Raw genomic sequence first — 23,272 nt, 5'->3', positions numbered from 1 at the left:
TTCCTTCTGGTCCACTGTATTGTTTTGAGACTCATATTCCTTCCTTTCACTATTGGCTCTCCTCCACGTGTCTTCCTGCATCTGTTTTATGGTAATCTGCATTCTTTCATCTAAATTTCGTCCAAAATCCACCAGTTCCGTGAGCTTTCTGATCACCAGTGTTTTGAACTGCGCATCTGATAGATTGGCTAATTCTTGGTCGCTCAAAAGGATGAGTCCTGGGGGACTGATCTGCTCTGTTGAAAACATATTTTTTTTTTTCCCCTGTCTCTCCTTTTTTTTTTTTCGGTCTGGTTGCTCTTGTTACGGTGGGGGGCGGAGCCTTAGGTGCTCACCGAGGCTGGGCACCCCAGTCGCTAGATTGTGACGTTATATGTGGGGGCGGGGCGGGAGCAGGAGCGGGGCGGGAGAAAACAAGGGCGGTAGTTCGTTTCCCTGGACTCAGACCCTTGTCTGGGCTTCCCAGCCGCGAGTTCTGCCCTGGTCCACAATCACTACCCCTCTGGGTCTGACGGCCGCAGCTTGCGTACTCAGGGATCACCGCTGCCTTCTTGCGCCCCCGGATGGCTTTTGCGCCGAGTTCGCGCCAAACCTTCCCCCGACCTCCACCTCCGCGCACTGCCGACCCGAGCCAGCCCCGCGCCCGCCTGGCTCGTCTTCTCCTACCAGTCTGGATGAACGCGTCTACTTCAACTTCTTGGCTGCCCGACTTCCATTCAGATAAATCCTCTGCCGGATCTGGGTGTTATTCTGATAGTAAATTATTGTTGTAAATTATTGGTTTTCTAATCTTGGTTGTACGAGGAGGTATGGTGCATCTACCTATTCCTCCATCTTGCCGGAAGTCCGATTCTTTTTATATTTATATTATATTTATATTAGATTCTTTTATATTTATATTTGTTTAATGTACTATTATATGGCTTAAACTTTGCGTTTATGTTTATGAGTGAAATATGTCTGTCAGTTTTCTTTTTTATACTGTTCTTGCTGGATTTTAGAATTAAAGTGATTCTTCACTGAATAATTGAGGACTGATTCCTCTTTTTCTAATCTTGGGTGAATTTTTGTAAGATTCTTATTTTTTTTTTTTAAATACTGAGTAGAACTTGCTGGAGAGGATCTCAGTTATTTTGTGGAATTAAAAAAATATGGTTTAATTTCTTTAGCAATAATAAGTCTGTACAGTTACTGGTTTGTTCTGTGCCAGTTTTTGATAATTATATTCTTTAGGAATTTTTCAGTTTTATCTTAATTTTCATAAAATTTTAGCTGAAGTATTTAATATTCCTATTATTTTATAATGCTACAAAAGCTATTGTGATCTTCCATTTTCTTGTGTCTTCCCCCTCATCAGTCTTACCTTTGGTATATCATTTTTTTTAATATATTTTATTGATTACACTATCACATTTGTCCCATTTTCCTCCTTTATTTCCCCCCTTTATTCACCCTTTACCGCCCCTCCCATCCACATTCACCCTCTCCTTAGTTCATGTCCATGGGTCCTACGTATAAGTTCTTTGGCTTCTACATTTCCTGTACTGTTCTTAATCTCCCCCTGTCTATTTGTACCTCCTATTTATGTTTCTTGTTCCCTGTACCTTTTCCCCAATTCTCTTCCCTCACCCTCCCTGCTGATAACCTTCCATGTGATCTCTATTTCTGTGATTCTGCTCCTGTTCTAATTGTTTGCTGAGTTGTTCTTTTTTTTATGTTCAGTTGCTGATAGTTGTGAGTTTGTTGTCATTTTACTGTTCATAGTTTTTGATCTTCTTCTTTTCCTTAGATAAGTCCCTTGAACATTTCATATAATAAGGGCTTTGTGATGATGTACTCCTTTAACCTGACCTTATCTGGGAAGCACTTTATCTGCCTTTCCATTCTAAATGATAGCTTTGCTGGATAGAGTAATCTTGGATGTCAGTTCTTACCTTTCATGGCTTTGAATACTTCTTTCCAGCCCCTTGTTGCCCATAAGGTTTCTTTTGAGAAATCAGCTGATAGTCTTGTGGGAAATCCTTTGTGGGTAACTGTCTCCTTTTCTCTTGCTGCTTTTAAGATTCTCTCCTTATCTTTAATTTTGGGTAATATAATTATGATGTGCCTTGGTGTGTGCTCCCTTGGGTCCAACTTCTTTGGGACTCTTTGAGCTTCCTAGATTTACTGAAAGTCTATTTCCTTTGCCAGATTAGGGAAGTTCTCCTTCATTATTTTTAAAAATAAGTTTTTAATTTCTTGCTCTTCCTCCTCTCCTTCTGACACCCCTATGATTCAGATGTAGAAATGTTGAAAGTTGTCCCAGAAGTTCCTGAGCCTCTCCTCATATTTCTGAATTCTTGTTTCTTCATTCTGTTCTGGTTGAATGTTTATTTCTTCCTTCTGCTCGAAACCTTTGATATGAGTCCTGGTTTCCTTCCCTTCACTGTTGGTTCCCTGTACATTTTCCTTTATTTCACTTTTCATAGCCTTCACTCTTTCTTCTGTTTTGCGGCCATACTCAATCATACCTGTGAGCATTGTGATTACCAGTGTTTTGAACTGTGCATCTGATAGGCTGGCTAGCTCTTCATCATTTAGTTGTATTTTTTCTGGAGCTGTGATCTGTTCTTTCATTTGGGCCATTTTTTTTTGTCTCCATGCACCTATTATGTAATAAGGGGTGGAGCCTTAGGTGAATATACCAGGGCAGGGCAACCCAGGTCACTGCTTTGTGATGCTATATGGGTGGGAGGGGTCCAAAGGGAACAATGCTACTTGCTAGACCCTCGGCCAGCTATCATTCACTTCCCCCACTACCCACAAGCAAATTCGGCTCTTCTGGTTCTCATTCCTAGGTGGGTGGGTTTGTTCATTCTAGCACCCTTTGGGTCTCTCCAGTGAACTCTCCTGTGAGGCTGGGAGTTTCTCCTGCCCACCTCAAGCCCCACAGATTTTTTTCAGTAAGAGGTTTTGAGGTTTTATTTCCCTGGATTGGAACCCTGGGTTGTGTGGTCTGTCTCTCTCTCCAGTTGTACCTCCTGGTTTATCCACATGCAATTGTGGGACCACCCAGCCCTCCAGCCACCATCTCACCCCATACTCAGGCTGCTGCCTTGCTGTGAGTCATCTCTGCCCCAGCCACTGGTGTTCGCCCCTCCTACGCGTCCGGATGAATGTTTCATCTTTAACTCCTTGGTTGTTAGATTTCCATACAGTTCAATTTTCTGTCAATTCTGGTTGTTTTTGTTTTTAAATTTGTTGTCATTCTTTCGGTTGTGCAAGGAGGCACAGTGTTTCTACCTACACCTCCATCTTGGCCAGAAGTCTCTGGTTTATTATTTTATTATTCTTTTCAAGGAACCAACTTTTGGCTTTTTGAACTTCTCTTTTGTACTTTGTTTTCTGTTTCCTTAATTTCTGCATTTGTTTTTATTCATCTTTTTTCTTTGGAATTTCTTCTTAATAATTTTCTTTTCTTCACCCCAGGACATGTTTATTGATTTTAGAGAGAGGGGAAGGAAGGGAAAGAGGGGGATGAAGAGAGGGAGAGAGAGGAAGGGAGGGAGAGTGTGAGAGGGAGAGAAACATCAATTGATTATCTTTGGTACATGTTCCAACCAGGCACCAAATCCAGGATGTGCATTGACCAGAAAGCAAACTCATGACCTTTAGATTTACAGAACAATGCTCCAACCAACTGAGCCAAACTGGCCAAGGCTTAATAACTTCTTAAGATGGGTGTTTAACTCATTATTTTTCAATCTTTCACTGAGCATTTATGGCTGTATATTTTCTTTTAGACCCTCCAATAGCTGTATCTTTCAACTTTTGGTATATTGTATTTCCTTCATTATTATTTTAAATATTTTCTGATTTCCACTAGGATTTTTTTGTTGCCCATAGATTGTGAGATTACATTGTTTAATTTTCAAAATTGTGATTTCCTTCTTGTTTGTGTCTTCAACCACTTTTTGAGACCAGTGTTTAAGCACAAATCACACTGTAAGTTGTTTATTTTCTATTTTGTCTGGTAATTTTATTCTTTTTTGCTTTCAAATATATGTTTTACATTTGTCTTATCTCTTGGCACATGCATCTCTAAAAGAGCATTACCCAACTCAGAAAATGTATGTGTGGATATAAGTTGAGATAAACATTTAAATATATGTGTATACATATATGCACACATACGTATCACTTATTCACTAAAGAATACTGTGGAATAGTTCTAATGATAAAAAGCTACTGCTTATCGAGTAATATGATTAATTATAAATTGCAGATAACATACATTATTTTATTTAATTTCCAAAGCAGCACTATGAGGTAGTTGTATTACTTCTCTTTTACTGATGAAAAAACTGAAGCTTAGAGATGTTAAATAATTTGAATCAGTTCACATAGCTAGGAAGTAGTAGAATTGAATTTTATACCCCAAATTAACTTGGAAGTCTTTGTTCTTAACTACAATATTGTAGTAACCTCTGTATATTAATTCTTCAGGCACTGTTCTTCAGGAACTTTAATATAAACCTTTGTAAACTTGCTAATGAAATGTGAACATTATTTTAAATGGCACCAATGTGAATTTCAGCCCTTTCAGTTTTTTATTTTAAATAAAGAATACTAAATATAGTTAGAACTAATATATACTCTAGTACATGTGAATTTTGTTTTTTTGCTTTTATAAGCAGAAAAGTTAAACAATAAGCTTATTGTTTAACAAATCAAATAATACAAAATATGTAAGGAAGTAAAAATCTTCCTTACAAAGAAGATAATCTAAGACATTCTAAGATAACTTCCATTGACATTTTGAGAACCATATTTCCATATTTTTTCCATGTATATTTTCACTTGTTTATATAACATTATGTAAGTGGGATATATCTTGATTGTTTTTACCATGGACTGACCTTCATATTTTTGAATGCTAGAGAGCAGAACACATTGCTTTATGGTGTTAAGGAGTTCCTGTTTATTAGACAACTCTTACTAATTTCTTACTTTAATCTTATCAGGTCAAGATAGGCAATGAAGTTGCTACTGGAACAGGACCTAATAAAAAGATAGCTAAAAAAAATGCTGCGGAAGCAATGCTGTTACAGCTTGGTTATAAAGCATCCACTAGTCTTCAGGATCAACTTGACAAGGTGAGAGTTAAGTTTACATGTACAACTCCTATGCTGCCAGAATATCAAAGTGATGAACAAAGTCTGTTCCAGTGTTCCCTGACTCTAAGTAATGTCTTAATTGATGTTAAAGTAGACATCAAATTTTAACTTTTCTAAGGCAGTACTGTATAACTTGAAAGATAGATTCTCCAGTTACAAAATTACATCTCTTTATGGTGTCAAGATGAAGAAGTATTAATTATAATCTTACAGATGGCAAATATTAAAAATTTGCTGTATGGCTGTGTGTATTTTTATAATACCAATTTAGTGATTTTTAACTTATTGATTGGTGGGTTTGGCTATGTAGACAGTTTTAATTTGTGTGAAATTTTTAAGAACAGAGGTTAGCTTTTATTTCTGAACTACACCTGAATACATTGGAAATAAAGATCCTGAGTTATCCCTTTAGGGCAGGAACTATATTGGACAGGCACTCTATAAACTAATTTTTCTATTTACTTTCAATTTAAAGGTAAACTCAGAGGGTGTTTATTTTCTGCCGAGACCTGTGCTCATGGTTCCCTGTTTCTTCTGTGCAGTTAATGACATCATTAACACCTGCCTCTGTTGCAAGAGAGGCAGGGAGCCCTGAATTCAGCACTTGGCAGATAACTTGCCAAGAACTGGTTTAATTTCTTTTGGTATTAAATTATCATTTCACCTATGTACATGTAGAAATTATTATTAACATTTTCTTTGTATGAAAATTCATAAAACAGGCCGAATAATTATTTCTATCAAAAAATCTGCTTTTTTTCCATCCCATTTTCTCACCTAAGGATTTTGTTTCAAAGACATTTTCAGTTTTTGCAGGGACACATTTCTGAGAAACAAAACCATCTATTAAAAAAACATTTAAATATACTTTTCTTTTTAAGGCAACTAGGGATATGTAGGCAATTATTTTGAGTGATTAAAAAATTATTTGTCTGTGTGGTATCGCTAGAGATTTCAGTTCTGTTTTTATAACCTGGGGAGTTAATGCATTTTCTTCTTAAAAATATTTGTAATGTGAAACCTAACATGTGTCCAAGTTTCTATAGTTCTTACATTGTGTATATGTTGTTTTAACTTAACACATTTATATTGACTTAAACCTGGTGAGTGATTTATAAAAATATGTCAAAATAAATCTCAGACATTAATTTGTAAGTTAAGCGAAAACAAAATAGAACAAAAACAGCATTAATTTCATGAATTTAAGAAACATTTTATCATACTCACTGTATTATTAGTCAGCGTTGTCCTGAGAAACAGAGCCAACAGGATATGTGCTTGTATATACATGTGCACATACATCTATGTACACACATATATATGTGTGTATGCTTATATATAGATAAGCATCATACAGAGACCCATTTTAAGGGATTAGCTCATGCAGTGGTGGAGGCCTGGCTAGTACAAGGTCTGCTGGGGAGGCATTTAGGCTGGAGACTCAGGCAGGTGTTGCAGTCTGGGTGCAGTTCTACTGGAGAGCTCCCTCTTTCTTCCAGGAGGTCAGCCTTTTATCTACTTGGCCTTCAACTCATTAGGCCCACCCACATGATGGAGAGAAACCTGCTTTACTCAAAGTTCAATTATTTAAATGTATGTCTCTCCTAAAACACCCTCACAGAAACACCCAGAATAATGTTGGATCAAATATCTGGGCCCAGTAGCCCAGACAAGTTGATACATACGATTAACCATGGTACCCACTAACTGCCAAATACTTATAGCTGAAGACAAGATAATTGAAACTTGGTTCCTGCACTCAAGAAACTGAGCAGTAAGTGTTGGGGTGAGGAGCTTTAATCATGTAGCAAAAATTACAGTACCCTGGAACCTAGAGAACATGAAGATGAATCTGAAAAGCCAGGAATAGCAAAGTAAAGAGTTTAGAGAATTATTAATTTAAGATTTGAACATGAAAGTGACATGATCTGGTTTGTATTATTCAAAAGACAGCCCTAAATGTAATGGGGTGAATAGATGTGAGCAGGATGAGTAGCTGAATTGTTCAGGTAAGACATACTGAGGGTCTAGACTAAGGAAGATACCAGAGATATTTCTCAAGTGTTTGTGTTTAGACTTCAGTAGCAGGTGATATGCCTGGGGACACAGGAAGAGGGAGAAATAGAGAATGATGAGGAAAGAGGTGGCAGCCAGAGAAGGCTGAGCTCGAACGGGAGGACTGAGTACAATGTCTTGTCAATAAGATCTTCAGGGAATTTTGAAAATCTTCAAAAGCAGTATTTATTTATTTTTTTCCTTTCCTCAAGGGCATCTTTTATTTTTCCTTTTTAATTGTATTTTTCCCATTACTCATGGTCCCCTTATACCCCTTCTCCCCAGCAATCACCACACTCTTGTCCATTTCCATGAGTCCTTTTTCCTTTTTGCTCAGTGGCTCCACCCCCTAACCTCCTCCACCAGCTGTTAGCCTGCTCTGTACCTATCAGTTTGTTTCTATTTTGCTTGTTAATTCAGTTTGTTCATTAGATTCCACATATAAGTGAAATCATATGGTATTTCTCTTTTTCTGACAGGCTTATTTTATTAGTATAATGTTCTCTAGGTCCATCCATACTGTCACAGAGGGTAAAATTTTCTTCTTTTTTACAGCTGAGTAGTATTCCATTGTGTAAAAAAAAAGTGGATCTGTCTTTTGACCCAGTGATCCCACTTCTGGGAATATATGTGAAGGAACCAAAAACTAGTTTGAAAGAACATAAGTACCTCTGTGTTCACTGCAGCATTGTTTACAGTTGCCAAGATATGGTAGCAGCCCCAATGTCCTTCAGTAATGAATGGATAAAAATTCTGCTTCGGGACTAAGTATTTTGTTTCAACTAAGGCACATTTATACAAAAACAGTATTTTAAAAGTTTTTTTTCTTTTTTTAAATAAGCAAGATATGTTCACGGTTGAAAGAATTAAAATATCACAAAAGAGTAAACAGTGAAAAAAACTTTAATCTCACATGTTAAAAAATATTAGTCTAATACACTTAGATTATGAGTCTCTCTTCCTAAAGGCATCTCCTATAGTGCATTAATGTTTGTATAGCATCTAGAATAATGTCTGAAATAGTGACTATAATATGAGAATTTGATAAATAAGAATAAAATGAATATCCTCACAGAGAAACTCTGTGTGTTGTATGCATTAAAATACCCCTACTTTTTAAAAAAATTCAGATTTATTGAGGTGCAGTGCAATGATTTTGACAAATATGTTTGACAAATATGTGCATAAGTGCATGTATACACATATTAACCATCACCACAATTAAGATTTATAACATTTCTGTTATCCTAAAAAGTTTCTTAATGCCCATTTGTAGTTAATCTCTTCCCCTGTCTTCATCACCTGGCAAGCACTGATCTGGTTTCTGTCTCTATAATTTTGCCTTTTCCAGAATGTCATATAAAACAAATCATACAGTATATAGTCTTTTGTGTCTGGCTTCTTGTGGAGATTTACCTATGAAGTTGCATTTTTATTATTTTATTCTTTAGGAAAATTTGAGTTGTTTATAGTTTGAGGCTATTATAAAGTATTTATAAAGATTTATGTATAAGTATTTATATATACATATTCTTCTAGTATATTTTATATGTACATATTTATATAGTAAGTCCATTTGTAACTTTGGAAGAAGCTGTGAGGATGTTATCCAGAGAGGCTGTCCCATTTTGCATTCCCACCAGCAATATTGGAGAGCTCCCATTACCAACTGGTATTATTCGTTTTGATCATATTAGTAGATGTATAATGTTATCTCATTGGATTTCAATTTGCATTTCACTATAATGTTGAGATTCTTATGTATTTATGCCCCATTCATATCTCTTCTTTGAAGTGTCTGTTCAAAACTTTTCTGTTTTCACCATCATCCTGAAATTTCCTTTGGCCTCTCTCCTTTACTGAGTTGCCAGTTTTCTGGACAGTTTCTATTGTTCCTGATTTACTTCCTTGTTTTGATGGAGTATATACTTTTTTTATAACACTTTTTAAAATTTTAATTGTTGTTCAAGTACAGTTTTCTGTCTTTTACTTTCATCCCAGCCCACCCCCCCCCACAGTGCTCCCCATCTCCCTCCCATTTCCACCCCCCCTAGTTTTTGTTCATGTGTCCTTTATACTTGTTCCTGTAAACCCTTACTTTTAGTAGCTTTCTGATTGTGTGTCTGAAATACCTTTACATTTCCCATATACTTACTTGATTTATAGTTTTCTGAGGCATAATTCTAAAATGGAAATAAAAATTTCACAGGGTTTTAAAGGCATTGCCCCAAATTTTCTACCTGCCAGTATTACGTTGGAAACTCCAGTGCCCTTTGATTCTGCTGTCTATATATGAAACTTTTATGTTTCTTCTCCCTTTTCACTCTTTCCTAGTTTTTCTTTTCTCAGGGGTTCAGAAGTGTCATGGATAATTGACTTGATGTGTGTATTGTGGGGCAGAGGGTTTTGGGTGTTTGGGTTTCAATCTAGAAATTTACATACTTTTAAACTGGGAAACTTCTTATATTATTTCTTTGATAATTTTTGTATCATTTTTGCTATTATTTCCTTCTGTAATATCTGTTGTTCTTATGGGTGATCTTCTGTTTTTTTTCCTTCCTTCCTCTCTCCCTCCCTCCCTTCCTTCCTGTCTTTCTTTTTCTTTTCTATTTGTGTATCTTTTTCTTTTTGTTCTATTTTCTAGATTTCATCAGTTTTGTATTCTATCCTCTTTTGAAATTTTTTACTTTGACTGTTTATATTGTTAATGTCCCAGAGCTCTTCCTTATTTCCAGACTATTCCTTTTTATAGCCCACTATTCTTATTTAATGGGTATAATACTTTTTTATGTATCTGAGGATTCTTTAAACCTGTAGGGGTTTTTTTGTTCCCTATATTGTGTTTGCCGTTGCTTTTGGGTTAGAAGCCTGGGTGCTGTCTTCTGAGGCCCAAGCGAGGAAGGGAGCTGGGGACCTTACCTTCCAGGATGTAACCTTGGACTCCATCTCCTATTTGCCATGTTGGGGTGGTGATCTCACCCTCCACTGTGGATGGTGTCCAGACTCTGTGTTTTAGCCAAAGAGAAACCTTGTAGGAAATTTGTCTGCTTGGGGTCAACCAGACAACCTGGAGATTTCATAGCCTCTTGGAAGACTTCCAAACAATTGTCCTGTTTCAGGCCCTTCCAAGGTTCATCTTCAGAAGTAGCAGATAGACTTGGGATTCAGTTGAAGGTGAAAAATTAGGCATAGGAAATATAATCTAATATTCAAATAATCTTGGGTTGTTAGTAGAAGAAGAAATAAGAAAGGTTGTATGAAATGCTAAATTTATTACTGCCAACTTTGCCTCAGAATCTGCATTCTTCTCATCAGTCTGTTCTTTCCCTCGTGAAAGTGGCATATTCCCTATGTACACTTTCCTCCAACTTACTCTTCCCCTTGATCAGCAACCCTCTCATTCTATGATCTCATCTTGTACTTCACAGACAACATAGAAGTGGGAGTCTCCCTGGCTCCCCACCAACATAGAGCTGCATTTTTACAAACATTTACACTTCCTCCATTCTTTTAAAGTGGCAAACTATGTGCTAGAATTATATTTTTATTTATAGCTGGGTTTACTGTATCCACTTGATTTTTGACATCTGATAACAAGTATACAATGCTGATTATCATGAGAAATGTGCCTTTTCCTTCCTGGGGTACCTGGCATCAATAATATCAACTCCATCAGAAGAGAATATAATCAGTTAATGTCACTGATTAATTTGATTACATACTTACTACTTCAGACTAAGTTTACACCAAACATATGTCAAATTATCTGGTGAAATTCAGGATATATTACAAGTTTTACTTAAAGTTAAGGCTTAGTTTTCAATTTGTTGTATATGTCATTAGCAGTATATGGTGATTATTGTCAAGGACTGTTCCAGGCACTGACTGATGTGGCTCCATGGGTTGGGCATCATCCTGCAAATTAAAAGGTCACCAGTGTGTTTTCTGGTCAGGGCACATCCCTGAGTTGTGAGCCAGGCCCCAGGTTGAGGGCACAAGAGCAACTAATCTATATTTCTCACATCAATTCTTCTTTTTCTCTTTCCCTCTTTGCCCTTCTTGCTAAAAATAAATAAAAAAATTTTTTAAAAAGGACTTCCAGAACAGACATAGTAATATTTCTATTGTTAATTTGTCCTCAGGAAGGGTAAAGAAGCTCCTTATGTCTCTTTGGCACTGTGATGATGATTGTTTACTATTTGAATAAGAATTGTTTATTTTTAACCACCTAGATAAGAGTGGGTGTTGTATATAGCTGACATGGGGCTTTCTCAATGACTTAACTTGTAAATGTAAATGAGGGTAAAAGCAGAGTGACACATAAAAAACAGATTTGAATGTAGAAAAGGGATGGATAATACTGTTCAAGTTAGCTGCTCTTGTGCCCATGGCCCTGCTGTCAGGGGTGGAGAGAATAATCTGAGTAACTATGTGAGAGACCTTTGCCCTTGCTTAATTGATTTCATAACTTGTTTCTTTTTGACTAGTCTGTTTCTCTGGATTTTTACAATTGATTTAATCTTTCAGACAGGGGAAAACAAAGGATGGAGTGGCCCAAAGGCTGGTTTTCCTGAACCAACAAATAACAGTAAGTTTTTACTTTTAACTATGCTGGTATTTATTGGTGGTTCAGTGACTAGTAGGTCTCTGGTTATTTATTGGGTTTGTCTGGGCTCAAGGTGCCATATTTGGTGTTATGGGGGTACAAGGACATGTGGTATTTGCTTTTGTGGAATTGCTGGAAGACACAGGCACTCGTATTCTTAATATGGTGAAGCCATAGCAGACAGCATAGCATTTCAGTCACATAGTGATGATATTCTTTCTTTTTAAGTTGTTTTTATTGTAGCATAATTATAATTTGAAACAATGAAAAGAGAAAAACCATTATCTACAAGCTCATTATACTCTAAACAAATGTTTACAGTTGTAATTCTTTTTAGGTAAACACACATTTTTACATAATTATGTTTTTTACCATTAAAATTATTGTTTTATTAATTAAAATAGATTAAGTTCACACATAATCTAAATTAACTATTGCAAAATCAACTGCATGATCCTTGTTTGAAACACAGATTACAAACATTCAGGGGTGTTCCTGTTCTGAAACAATAATCTGAGAGCTGTGCTGTTCATAGCCTTCAAGACTGATGATAATGATTTAGTAAATGTGATTGTATAATAATTTTATGCCTTTTTAGGGAAGAGTTTGCTCTACTTTTCTTAGATATCTGTGAAGGGTTCTTTATTTCTACCATATCAGATAGTATTTATGACTTCTGTCTATTGCTGTTTTGAAGCTACATCAGAATTTTAATGAACTACTGATTGTTTCTACAATTAAAGATCAATTGTTAAAACTATGAAAAATTCAGAATATTCTTCTGTCGTACTTTAATGCAAAGCATGATGCCCTAAACACTCACTGCATGCTGACTTACATCAACGTCCTAAGTCAACCACAACCAGTGTCTCCATTTAGATTTTCCTCATAGGTTGCATATGACAGAGCCATCCATCTTCCATGGGAACGTAGGCATGGATGATCAATTTTGTGTATAGCATAGATGAAAGTTTGTACTGTGTTGTGTTCATTTAACATTGCAATAAACATTTTCTTCACATTTTGCTGAGTCATTAGAATTTTTAATAAAGTCATTATTGAAATATCAGAAATGTAAGAATAAAATTGCTCAAAATTGCATTCTGATTATAATATTAAAAGGTGCCTAAAAATCCACTTCAGTTTATTTCTATTTTCAAAGGTGTGTGATCAGGCTGTTGTGCATTGGGAATATAGACATTTATCTTTAACTTCCTCCCTACCTCTCCTGAAAAGCATCTATTTTCACTGAGGTTCCATTTTACTGTAAATCAGTAAAAACAAAACAAGCAGCCAATGCATACCCTAAAGAAGGGAAGGGCCAGTGGAGTCATATCATTTCCACCCCTACTTTCCTTCCTTTATGCTTCTGGATGTCCAATAAACTTCATTCTGTAAATTGTCATAATTTATTCTTTGATATTAGCAGTTCTTCTCTTAATGTATAGTGAAATTAATAACAAACTCTTATCAAAGCATACTTGTAAGAACTGAGTTTTTGGATCATCAAAACTAGCCTCTTGAAAAGAATATTTCAGTGATGTAATGGAATATATGAGAGAGTTTCTGGGAATAATGAAAATAATTTAATAGGATTCTAAACCTTTGATTTTATACATATATAATGAATGTGATAGCTTAGCAGGTATCTCAAAGAAAAAATGGAATCAGTTCAGGATTCTTAGAGTTTAATTCCTTTGATGTTTGAATATACAGGTTTATAATTACTTAGTAAGGGAATATAAGAAGATTAAATTGATTTCAGTTTTATGTGAAGTAGATAGCATAGTACCTGTTTTCTAGTAAGTGTGTAATGAGTGTGATTTCCATCTGTGCCTTCTCCTTCCTCTTATTTAATAAACATGTATAACTCTGGGTAGGCTTGTCCAACATTCCATCTTACGTTTTTTATCTGTCAGATGTCTTTTGCATGTACATGGTGACCAAAGAATATATAGTTTATACTTGAATAATTACTTCTGGCACTAGATATTTTTTCAAAGAATAGAAACATTATTTATTTGAATATGGATGTCAGTTCTTTTTTTAAGATTGTATTTATTGTGTTTTTTAGAGAAAGGGGAAGGGAGGTAGAAGGAGAGGAGAGCAACATACACATGTCTGATCAGTTGCCGGTTGCCTGCCCCCAACCAAGGACCTGGCCCACAACCCAGGAATGTGCTTTGACCATGAATTGGACCGGAGACCTTTTGGTTTTCAGGACGACACCCAACCCACTGAGTCACATCAGTCAGGGCTGGAAGTCAGGTCTTAGCTTGACAGTTTTAAGGTGAAATCACATTATAAATAACCTGCAAACGCCATCATTAAACAGTGATATTTTGGCTCTTAGCTTTGTGTTTGCTGATGTTTAACTGCCAATGGACCTGGGAAATTCTTTGCAAGTGGGAGAAGAGGGAGCAAAGTGGCCAGTGAGGTTCAGTGATCAGAAACATGTAAGAATGAATAGATTTGCATAATCTTTGATGTGATAAAGCTCTTTGAAACCAGGCTAAAATAGCCGTGCTATATACGCTTTAAACTTCCTCTTGTCTGCAGTAGTTCACACTGAGAATTTGAAAGGAGGATGATGCCTCACCCCTTCCCAACTATGAGGGGTGAGAAGGCTGTTTCCAAGGCCCTTCCCTGTCAGCACCCAGTGGTCCCTGCCTCAGGGTACCACGCAGGGTAAGGGCCACCTGACTCTGAAATGGGCTAGTTCCCTCTGGAGCCAGCTTGTAGCTACTCAAAGACAACATTGGGAAGAAATTGGTCTCTTCTTAGGAACTGATCACTTAAGTGATGCATCCATTACCCAAATTTAATTTAAATTCATGTCTTATGGTACATTTAGCTTAAATATACTTCTACTTAATTAGTTCCTGAAGTTTGAAATTTTTCCCTGAGTGGTTTCTGTCCTGTAAAGAAAACTTCTGTGTTGGTGTTTCACAGGCAGAGGTTAGAGCAGGGATCTCACAGGATGGCACGTGTTGGGGGAGATAGGAATTTGAGATTGCTGGTGCTGCCTGTCTTGCTGACATGTTGTCTGACCTGGAGAAACTCATTGTACGTCTTGCTTTGAGAATCTTTAATTATGTAACTTTTGTAAAGTGATTAGCCTTTCTTGAATAACATCTAAAAAGGTAACATATTACTTTATAAAAAAAACAGAATGTCATCATAAAGTGACTTTTCATTGTTTTCTTTGTGAAACCCTACTTTACTTCACAAATTGTAATTAGATGAGATTTTTAGCCAAACATTATTTGGATAAATATGGAATTAACTTGCAACCATAATATACAAAAGGTAAAAGAAAGAAAGGCAGAATTAGAAAGGGGAAAAAAGAGAGTTTTAACCTGGCATAGCTAACACCTAGCTATAAGTAGACAAAGAAAGTTCATGACCATATGCATTTAATTTTTGAAGTGGGAGACATTATTATTTTTTGGGTGGAAGATATTTTAAAGATTACAGTCCTAAGAAACTGCTAACAATTACAACTAAAAAATTAAATGGTTTTGCAAGTGATTGTGATTACATAGCCTGGGTCCTGGCTTGATTGCCTGCAGATTTAAAATGTGGACCTAATTTTTGCATGCTTCTCAGGCTTTCTTCATTGGACTGAATTGCAGTTGAAGGTAGACTACTATAAGTGCGTTTTTACCCTTTGAATCTGTCATAGTCATGTTAAAGGGCAAGAGAATGTAATTCTGTAACGTGAGGCTCGTGTTAAATTTAGCACAGGACAATTTAATGCTTGGCATACACATAAAAAGCTAGATTTTTACAGATGAATGACGAACAATTTTTGTAAAAGATTATGCGTTTTTAAAGATCTCCTGACGGCTCATGGAAAACTTTGTAAAATATTTAGATATAGTTCAGCTGATAATATCTTTCTTTTGTATTCACATTCCATGTTTCTTATTAATACAGAGTTTTACTTAAAAACAGGTTCATTGTTTCTTAAAGGTGAACTCTAGCTTAATTCAAAAATTGGACTAAGCTCAAAGGTATTCAGTGGTATGTGCCGAATCCACCCACTAAAAGATTATTTGGAGGCATTTTTCACATAAATATTTTTCCATTAACCTTTTAAAAAGTTTTATTTAGCCCCTGTGAAATATGCTGACTCTTCTGGGTTCATTAAAGATGACCCAAGACAAATACTTTTGGGATGGAATTGGAGTTCTTCCTATTCTTCTTAGTACTGTAGTTGACTTACCAAAATTTTTGTCATTTTGTGTCATAGCTGTATATTACTAAACTCCGTGCATCCTGAAACCGGAGGCTGAACTGTCCCAGTGACCTGACATTAGACAGATCGTATGCATGTTTCCCAAATGCTGTGTTCTGTATTCAGCACCTCTATGTCTTTTATTCTTTTCCTGTTGGGCAAGGTTTGTACTTTTCAGATAATACATTAATAGATTCTTTAAGTGTTTTGGGACAGTTTCCTTTTGGGGCTCCCATAATAGAACTATTTTGTAATGAGATAATTAAGTTAGGTGGATCCAATTAGATTTAAATATAATGCTGAACAGTCCAACTTAAGCACTTATTTCAACAATAATACTGTGTTGGAAATCTAAGAGTATAGCTGATTGTAACCATCTATTTTAAAAGTATCAGTGGACTACTCTTGCCCAGCCCAGTCGCTGCGTGACTGACGGTGTTTGAACAAAGTCTAGCCCGTAAATAGAGGGCTGTGTATTTGAAGCAGTTTGGGGCAGCAGGACTTTCACATCATTGCTGTTGTTTACACCTGCTGAGCCTGCAGGTGGAAATGTGTTCCACCCCTGAGCAAAGGATGATCCAGATGTTCCAGAGAGATAACTCTCCCCTCTTATGTTGGTGACTACATTGGACCTGCCAGAGTGGTGAGAAGCTTTAGCTGTTTTTACTTCTCTGACCAGGGTTCTTTTTTCTTGCCCACTGAATCTAGGGAGATGAGAGACAGCATTAAGCTTGTTTCTGTTTTAGTCAGACCACTTGAGGTTGTACTTCAAGGCCTATTCATTTAAGGAGAAAGGATCTTAAACTAGAAAATAGTCTTTAATCATATTAACACAGGTAGCTTATTTCTCTGAAATATTCTCAGGAAGATTAAAGGAATTTAAATTTTCATGATTTTAAAAACTTTTGCTTGGCTCGTATTTTTATACAAAAATGATTTCAAGTGCATGTTTCTTAAAAAGGAAACTACATGAGAGATTTAGGAATTTATTGATCTCAGTATGAGAGTGTTTTTAAGTATGGACAAAGGAGGAAATCAAAGAAAAAAGATTGATTTGGATACATAAAAACTAAAAAAATTCAGGGAACAGCATAAGAAAATAAAAAGGTAAATGACAAAGCATAGACTGCAGCACACACAGCAATAGGTTAAATGTACACAAAGGACAGAAAGAGATTAATAAAAAGTAAATATCCCAATAGAAAAATGGCCAAAGGACTTAAGGAGACATTTAAAAAGAACAGACGTTAGCCCTGGCTGGCGTAGCTCAGTGGATTGAGCACAGGCTGGGAACCAAAGTGTCCCAGGTTTGATTCCCAGCCAGAGTACATGCTGGGGTTGCAGGCCATAACCCCCAGCAACCGCACATTGATGTATGTCTCTGTCTCTCTCTGTCTCTCTGTCTCTCTGTCTCTCTCTCTCCCCCCTCCCCCTCCCTTCCCTCTCTAAAAATAAATAAAATCTTTAAAAAAAAGAAACAAATTTGTAAAAAATAGAAGAAAATAAGGTTTATACCTATTAAAAAAAAAGAACAGACATTAAGTAATAAAAAATTGTTTAGCAATCAGGAAAGTGTAGATTAAAACTAAATGTTGTGTAATTTCTGATCCATGAAAATAGGCAAGGTTTTAAAAATGATGACTCCAGCTGTTGCAGAAACAGGCATTGACATACTGCTGCTAGGGTTGTGAATTAACTCTGCCTTTCTGAAGCAGTAAGAATGCCAGGCTTAGGTCCATTCTTTCTAGAGCTTAACTACAAAAAGATAGGGAAAAATATAAGGGACTATTTTTCCTTAATAAACACATACTATTTTTATAATCAGGAAAAAAGTATATGTAAAACACTCATATATGCAAATTCTGGCCTGATTGCATAATCCAGTTGCATTTAAACAAATGTTATGTATTAAGCAGGGGAGCAGCTGACTCTATACTGAAGACCACTTTTGTGATATTTTTTAAAAGAAGAGAAATGCGTAGTTTTTTAAATCTGAGTGAAATTTTGATTTCTGAAATTTGTTCTGGAAATCTGAAATATGTGCTCTTTATTCCCAGAGCTTTTGTGGGGACTGAAAGGTATTTAAAACTAGTATTTTGAAAACTGGAACTGAGCATAGCAATGATACAGGTTTGTAAGTCTCCCAAAGATGGAAAGTTGAAGTGTTAATGGATAAATGATAAATGGCAATGTAAAAATAAATAAAAATGAAGAAAAAATAACTACTCAATCGTTTTTCTTTATCAAAGAAACTCAAAATTACTCATTCATCAGCTTGTCTAGAAAGAACTTTCTAATTCTAGTATTATAGTTTCTCAGGAAAGGTTAAACTTGTGTTACCATTTTTGAACAATAAAAATAAAAAATACAAATAAAGTGAAAAATTTCTCCCCATGTTTGTCCTCATTAGCACACTTTCCACCCTGTCCCCCCAAATAAGTAACTTATGGTTGGTTAGTTTATTTGGTACTGTTCCAGAATCTTTTTATACATATACAAACAAATTCAGATATACAGGGTCTGTCCAGAAGGTATCCGGCCATCCAGTATGAAAAATAGAGACATTTATTGAAGAAGATACAAGATATAAGAAACATTGTACATATGACAGTGATGCCTCAGTCACCCTCAAAGTAGGCACCTTGGGACCTCACACGGTTCTAAGCACCATCAGCTGCCCTGTCCTATTTTCCTGAACCTCATCAATGGTCTAGAATCTCTTTCCTTTCAAAGGTAATTTTAGTTTTGGGAAAAGCCAGAAGTTGCAGGGTGCCAAATCTGGGTTGTAGGAGAGCTGAGTTATCTGGATGATTTGATGTTTCACTAAAAAACTGCATGCAATGTGATGCATGAGCATCTGTATTGTTGTGATGAAGCTGCCAATCACCAGTTGCCCATAGCTGTGGCCTTCTGGAATCACCTGAATAGTTTTCAGTGAGGAATGTTCAAGCTTAATGAAAATTTTGATGCAGATTTGTTGCTCTACTCACTCAGTCATTTTGCATATGACGGCTACATATTCACGTACACGTACATCAATATGTACATGTACACAGTACACGTGCTCACTCAATGATGTCTACCACACTGACTAGTACAGTGAGGTCATCATTGTTCACACATGCGCATTCCAGTCCACTCTCCTTGTCTGTCAGGTTACACTGATGTTGCACAAACTGTTCTTATATTAACGATGATTGGACTTTTTCTGGATAGAGCTCATATATTATTTTATTCCCTAGCATTCCAGACACACTATTCTACAATTTTCTCTTTTCAATTAAAATGTGTCCTGAAGATACTTCCATATTAATTTTTATAGGGCTTTATTATTATTTAACCAGTTTCTTACTGATGGGCATTTAGATTGTTTGCAGTATTTTTCCTTTATAAATAATGCTACAGTGTAAAGCTTCACACATATATCATATTACATGTGTGTTAGTATATTTGTTAAATAAACTCCTACACGTGGAATTACTGTGTCAAAGATTATGTGAATTTAGGATTTTGATGGATGTTGTCAGATTACATTCAGTAGAGACTTAACCAATTTACATTCCCACCAGCAGTAGATGGGATTACATTTCCCCACTACTGCAGTGACACTGTGCTGTCAGACTTTGGATTTTTACCCATCTGATAGTTGAAATATGGTATTCAGTGTGGTTTTATCTTGCACTTCTCTTATTATGAATGAGATTGAGTATATTTTTGTACGTTTGAGTCATTTTTTTACTTGTTATGTCAATGACATAGTCATAACTATTATTTTTAAATTAGATAGTTGATCTTTTTGTTCTTCTTGATGAGTATATGTATGTGCCAATATTTTTCTTGTTTTCCTTGCTTATGATGGAATTTTCTTCTAAAGTTTGATTTTCTTTTTAATGTATTTAAATGACTTTTTAAAATAGTCTTTTAAGGCATTTCTAATCTTAATAATGCCTTCCCCATTTTGAGATCATAACAAATTCTTTTAAGTTACCTTCTAGAACTTTTATAATTTTATTTTTTTCTTTCAATCTGTGATCCATCCAGAGTTCATACTGAAAGTGTAGATCAAATTTAATCCCCACTGCATTGAGACTTTCTTGTTACCAGGTATGATGATTCTGTGACTATTTGGTTTTATTCTGGGCTTTTTCTCTTCTGTGTGCCTATTTATTCATGGACCAGTTTTCATCATTGTGTCTTTATTGTGTTTTAACATATATTTAAAGTTTTATTTGTTTAAAATAGTTGTGAATGAAGAAGTTCTTGGTCCATGATCTTTTTGCTCTTACTATATGGAGTACAAGTAATTGAAAAGAAAAAAATCCCATTGACACGGGGAATAAGAAGAGTAGGGGTAGTTAAAGTGTTGACTAAAAGAAGCAACAGGGAACTGTGAGGTTGGAGGCTGTTAAGGTCCAGGAAGACAGTGGCAACAGTTTCCCTAAACCTTCTGTGTATAATGGATGTAGCATTCATTCTTTAATTTATTCAGGAAGTATTGATTGACTACATCGGAGTATTTCTGGTATTATTGGTGATTTTAATAAAGCTTTTTAAAGTTGAAATTGCTTTTTAAAAAGGTGTTCAATCTATAAGATAGACATGATTAACCATCACCCAATAAAAAAAGAAGTGAAGACTTAAAAATCAAATGGAATGTGTTATTTGGGGGAAAAAATCAATACGTTTTCATTTTTAAAAACATCATATAGCCCTGGCTGGTGTGGCTCAGTGGGTTGTGAGCTAGCCTGCAAACTGAAAGGTCATTGGTTTAATTCCGATCAGGGCACATGCCTGGACTGCAGGTCAGGTCCCCAGTTGGGTGCTCAAAAGGCAACCACACACTGATATTTCTCTCCCTCTCTTTCTCCTTCCCTTCCCCTCTCTCTAAAAATAAGTAAATCAAATCTTTAAAAAATCCTATAGCATAGTGCCCAAGACTGTTAGTGCTTAATATTTGAACAGATGAAAAAAGAAGTATTTTCACTTTTCCCTCATAAACCTTTTGTTCTCAGTTTACTGTTGATAGACTTGATATTTGGTATTTCCTTAGTATTTCAACCTAAGAGAAATAGTGCATTCATTCTTAGTAGATTTCTTTGCTTCAAGGTAGAGTTGTATCTGAATTCATGTCTCAAGCTGTTCTGAATTTCAGATTGGCAGTCTTTGGTGGAAGAAACAGGATGATTTAGCATTACCAAATGAGCTCGGTCTGTCTAAAAGACAGATACTTGAAACATGATATGCATAGAAGAAGGAAAACAAGGCCCAAAATCAGAAGTGTGTAAATGTTGGAGAATATCCAATCTCTCATTTTATAAACTGGAGAATTGAGGTTCGGGTGATTTTATAACTTGCCTGATCACACTGAGTGGGTTGGATGTAGGGAAGACTTGAATGTGCGTTTTCTGACTCCAAGGTCTGCATTTGCTTCTAGTAGATGACATATTTGTTTGTAGATCTATCAGTTTGCTGATAATAAAAAATGAATAACATTTTAAAGAAATTCCACTAAAATTAAGTATGTATTTCTTGAATGTTTTATATATCATATACTATAATTATTATTATTTTTTAAGGTTTTATTTATTTTTAGAGAGGGGAAGTGAGGGAAAAAGAGAGGGAGCGCAACATTAATGTGTGGTTGCCTCTCATATGCCCTCTACTGGGGACCTGGCCCACAACCCAGGCATGCGCCCTGACTAGGAATCCAACTGGTGACCCTTTGGTTCACAGGCCTGACACTCAATCCACTGAGTCACAGCAACCAGGGCAGAATTATTTTTTAAGAACATTTCATAGTATGGAAAATATCCAATCTGTTGTTTCAGATACCAGGTTGATATTTGGGGAGATCACATAAAAACATTGAAATGGCTGAGAAAGCATGTGAAATATCTGTTTTGACAATGGAGCAGCCATCTGTATTATATGATTTTTCTTAAGACATAAAAATCTTTAGTGATAGCTCATTTTAAAAAAACACTCATTGGGCTTTTGGAGTGATGTTATTCAAGTGTATTGTTTTATTCCAAGCTTTCTGGTTTGTGTTAAGATGATTTATAGACTTTTAGAGCTGCAGAAGATTTTCAAGTTCCTCTTGTCTAATTCATTTCACAGATGAGGAAAGTGGGGTTAAGAGGAGGCTACCTGCCACTGCAAGTTGAACTCAGATAGCATGGCTCTCGTCTGGTACATTCGCTGCTTTGCTATGTTGTCTTTTCTTTGTTACTTTTTGTGCTAAGACAAATGTCAGCCTTTTTTTATTTGCTCTTTTAAAAAATTAATTTGTTTCAGAGGAGTTTTGGATTTGTAAGAAAATTGAGAGGGAGATTTAGAGATTTTTCATATACCCCTTGTGCCCACACATGCAGAGCCTCCTCCATTATCAACATTTCCCTTTTTTAGTTTAATTTTCAGTAGAGTTTCCTTCAAATTTTGCATCATTGATTTTTGTCTCCTCCTTAAAGAGTGTATATTTTGCTTAAAAATTGAGCAGAACTATGGATTCAACAGCTGTGGCTGGAAGACCAGGTAGATAATGAGCCCTGTGGGGAAGGAGAAGTGGTATCCCATGAAAGTACCCCCATTCCATTGTATCTCGACAACAGGGCAGTGGGAAGGGGAGATTTCTGAGACCCAGTCAGCCCAGCAGCCAAAGGTCATGGAGAGGATGGATGGTCTATTCCTGTACTCCAGGAGGATGACCATGGTGGTCCAATGAGCACCTTCTTGGGACACATGTCTTCTTACCTGATGAATAGCCTCAAGCTTCCCTGGGAAATAAGGAGTCCCAGTCATGAGGCCCACACTGCTGTAAGGATCTCCTCTGCTCTCAGATAACTAAAAGTCAAGTACCACCAGAGCCTGGAGACCCAGGGGCTGCATATTAGGTAAAGGCCATGGTTAAAGCTGCAGACTTCAAGGAGCAGACACATCCCTTCTGGCCCTGCTTATCCTCAGGGCTATCTAGAACTAGTGCCACCATTCTTCCTGCATTGATGTCTCAGCACTTCCTTGTCTAGGGCCTCTGTACCAAGGGAGAGGCCCAGAGCAGCGTAACAGTACTTTTATGCAATTGGGTTTTGTTAACTTTTTTAAATTGTGAAAATGGTAAAGTCATGTGTAACCATCACTCAGCTTCTCCCAGTGGTGATATTTATTGGGTTGGCCAAAAAGTCAGTTTAGTTTTATAATGTAAAATAAAAGATACATTTA

At 36.2% G+C, this 23,272-nt stretch overlaps 1 protein-coding gene across 1 annotated transcript in view; it reads left to right on the top strand.

Moving 5' to 3' along the window:
- Positions 1 to 23,272, top strand: part of STAU2 (staufen double-stranded RNA binding protein 2) — a 343,590-nt gene that overhangs the window by 143,827 nt on the left and 176,491 nt on the right. Inside the window, 2 exon segments of the mRNA XM_028517965.2 lie at positions 5,004 to 5,135; positions 11,739 to 11,799. Of these exon segments, the coding sequence (XP_028373766.1) occupies positions 5,004 to 5,135; positions 11,739 to 11,799 (193 nt within the window).

This window comes from Phyllostomus discolor, chromosome 7 (genome assembly GCF_004126475.2).
Source record: "Phyllostomus discolor isolate MPI-MPIP mPhyDis1 chromosome 7, mPhyDis1.pri.v3, whole genome shotgun sequence".
Lineage (NCBI taxonomy): Eukaryota > Metazoa > Chordata > Mammalia > Chiroptera > Phyllostomidae > Phyllostomus > Phyllostomus discolor.
The sequence above is the reverse complement of the archived record's forward strand: the minus strand, read 5'-3'. Positions and strand labels throughout refer to the sequence as shown.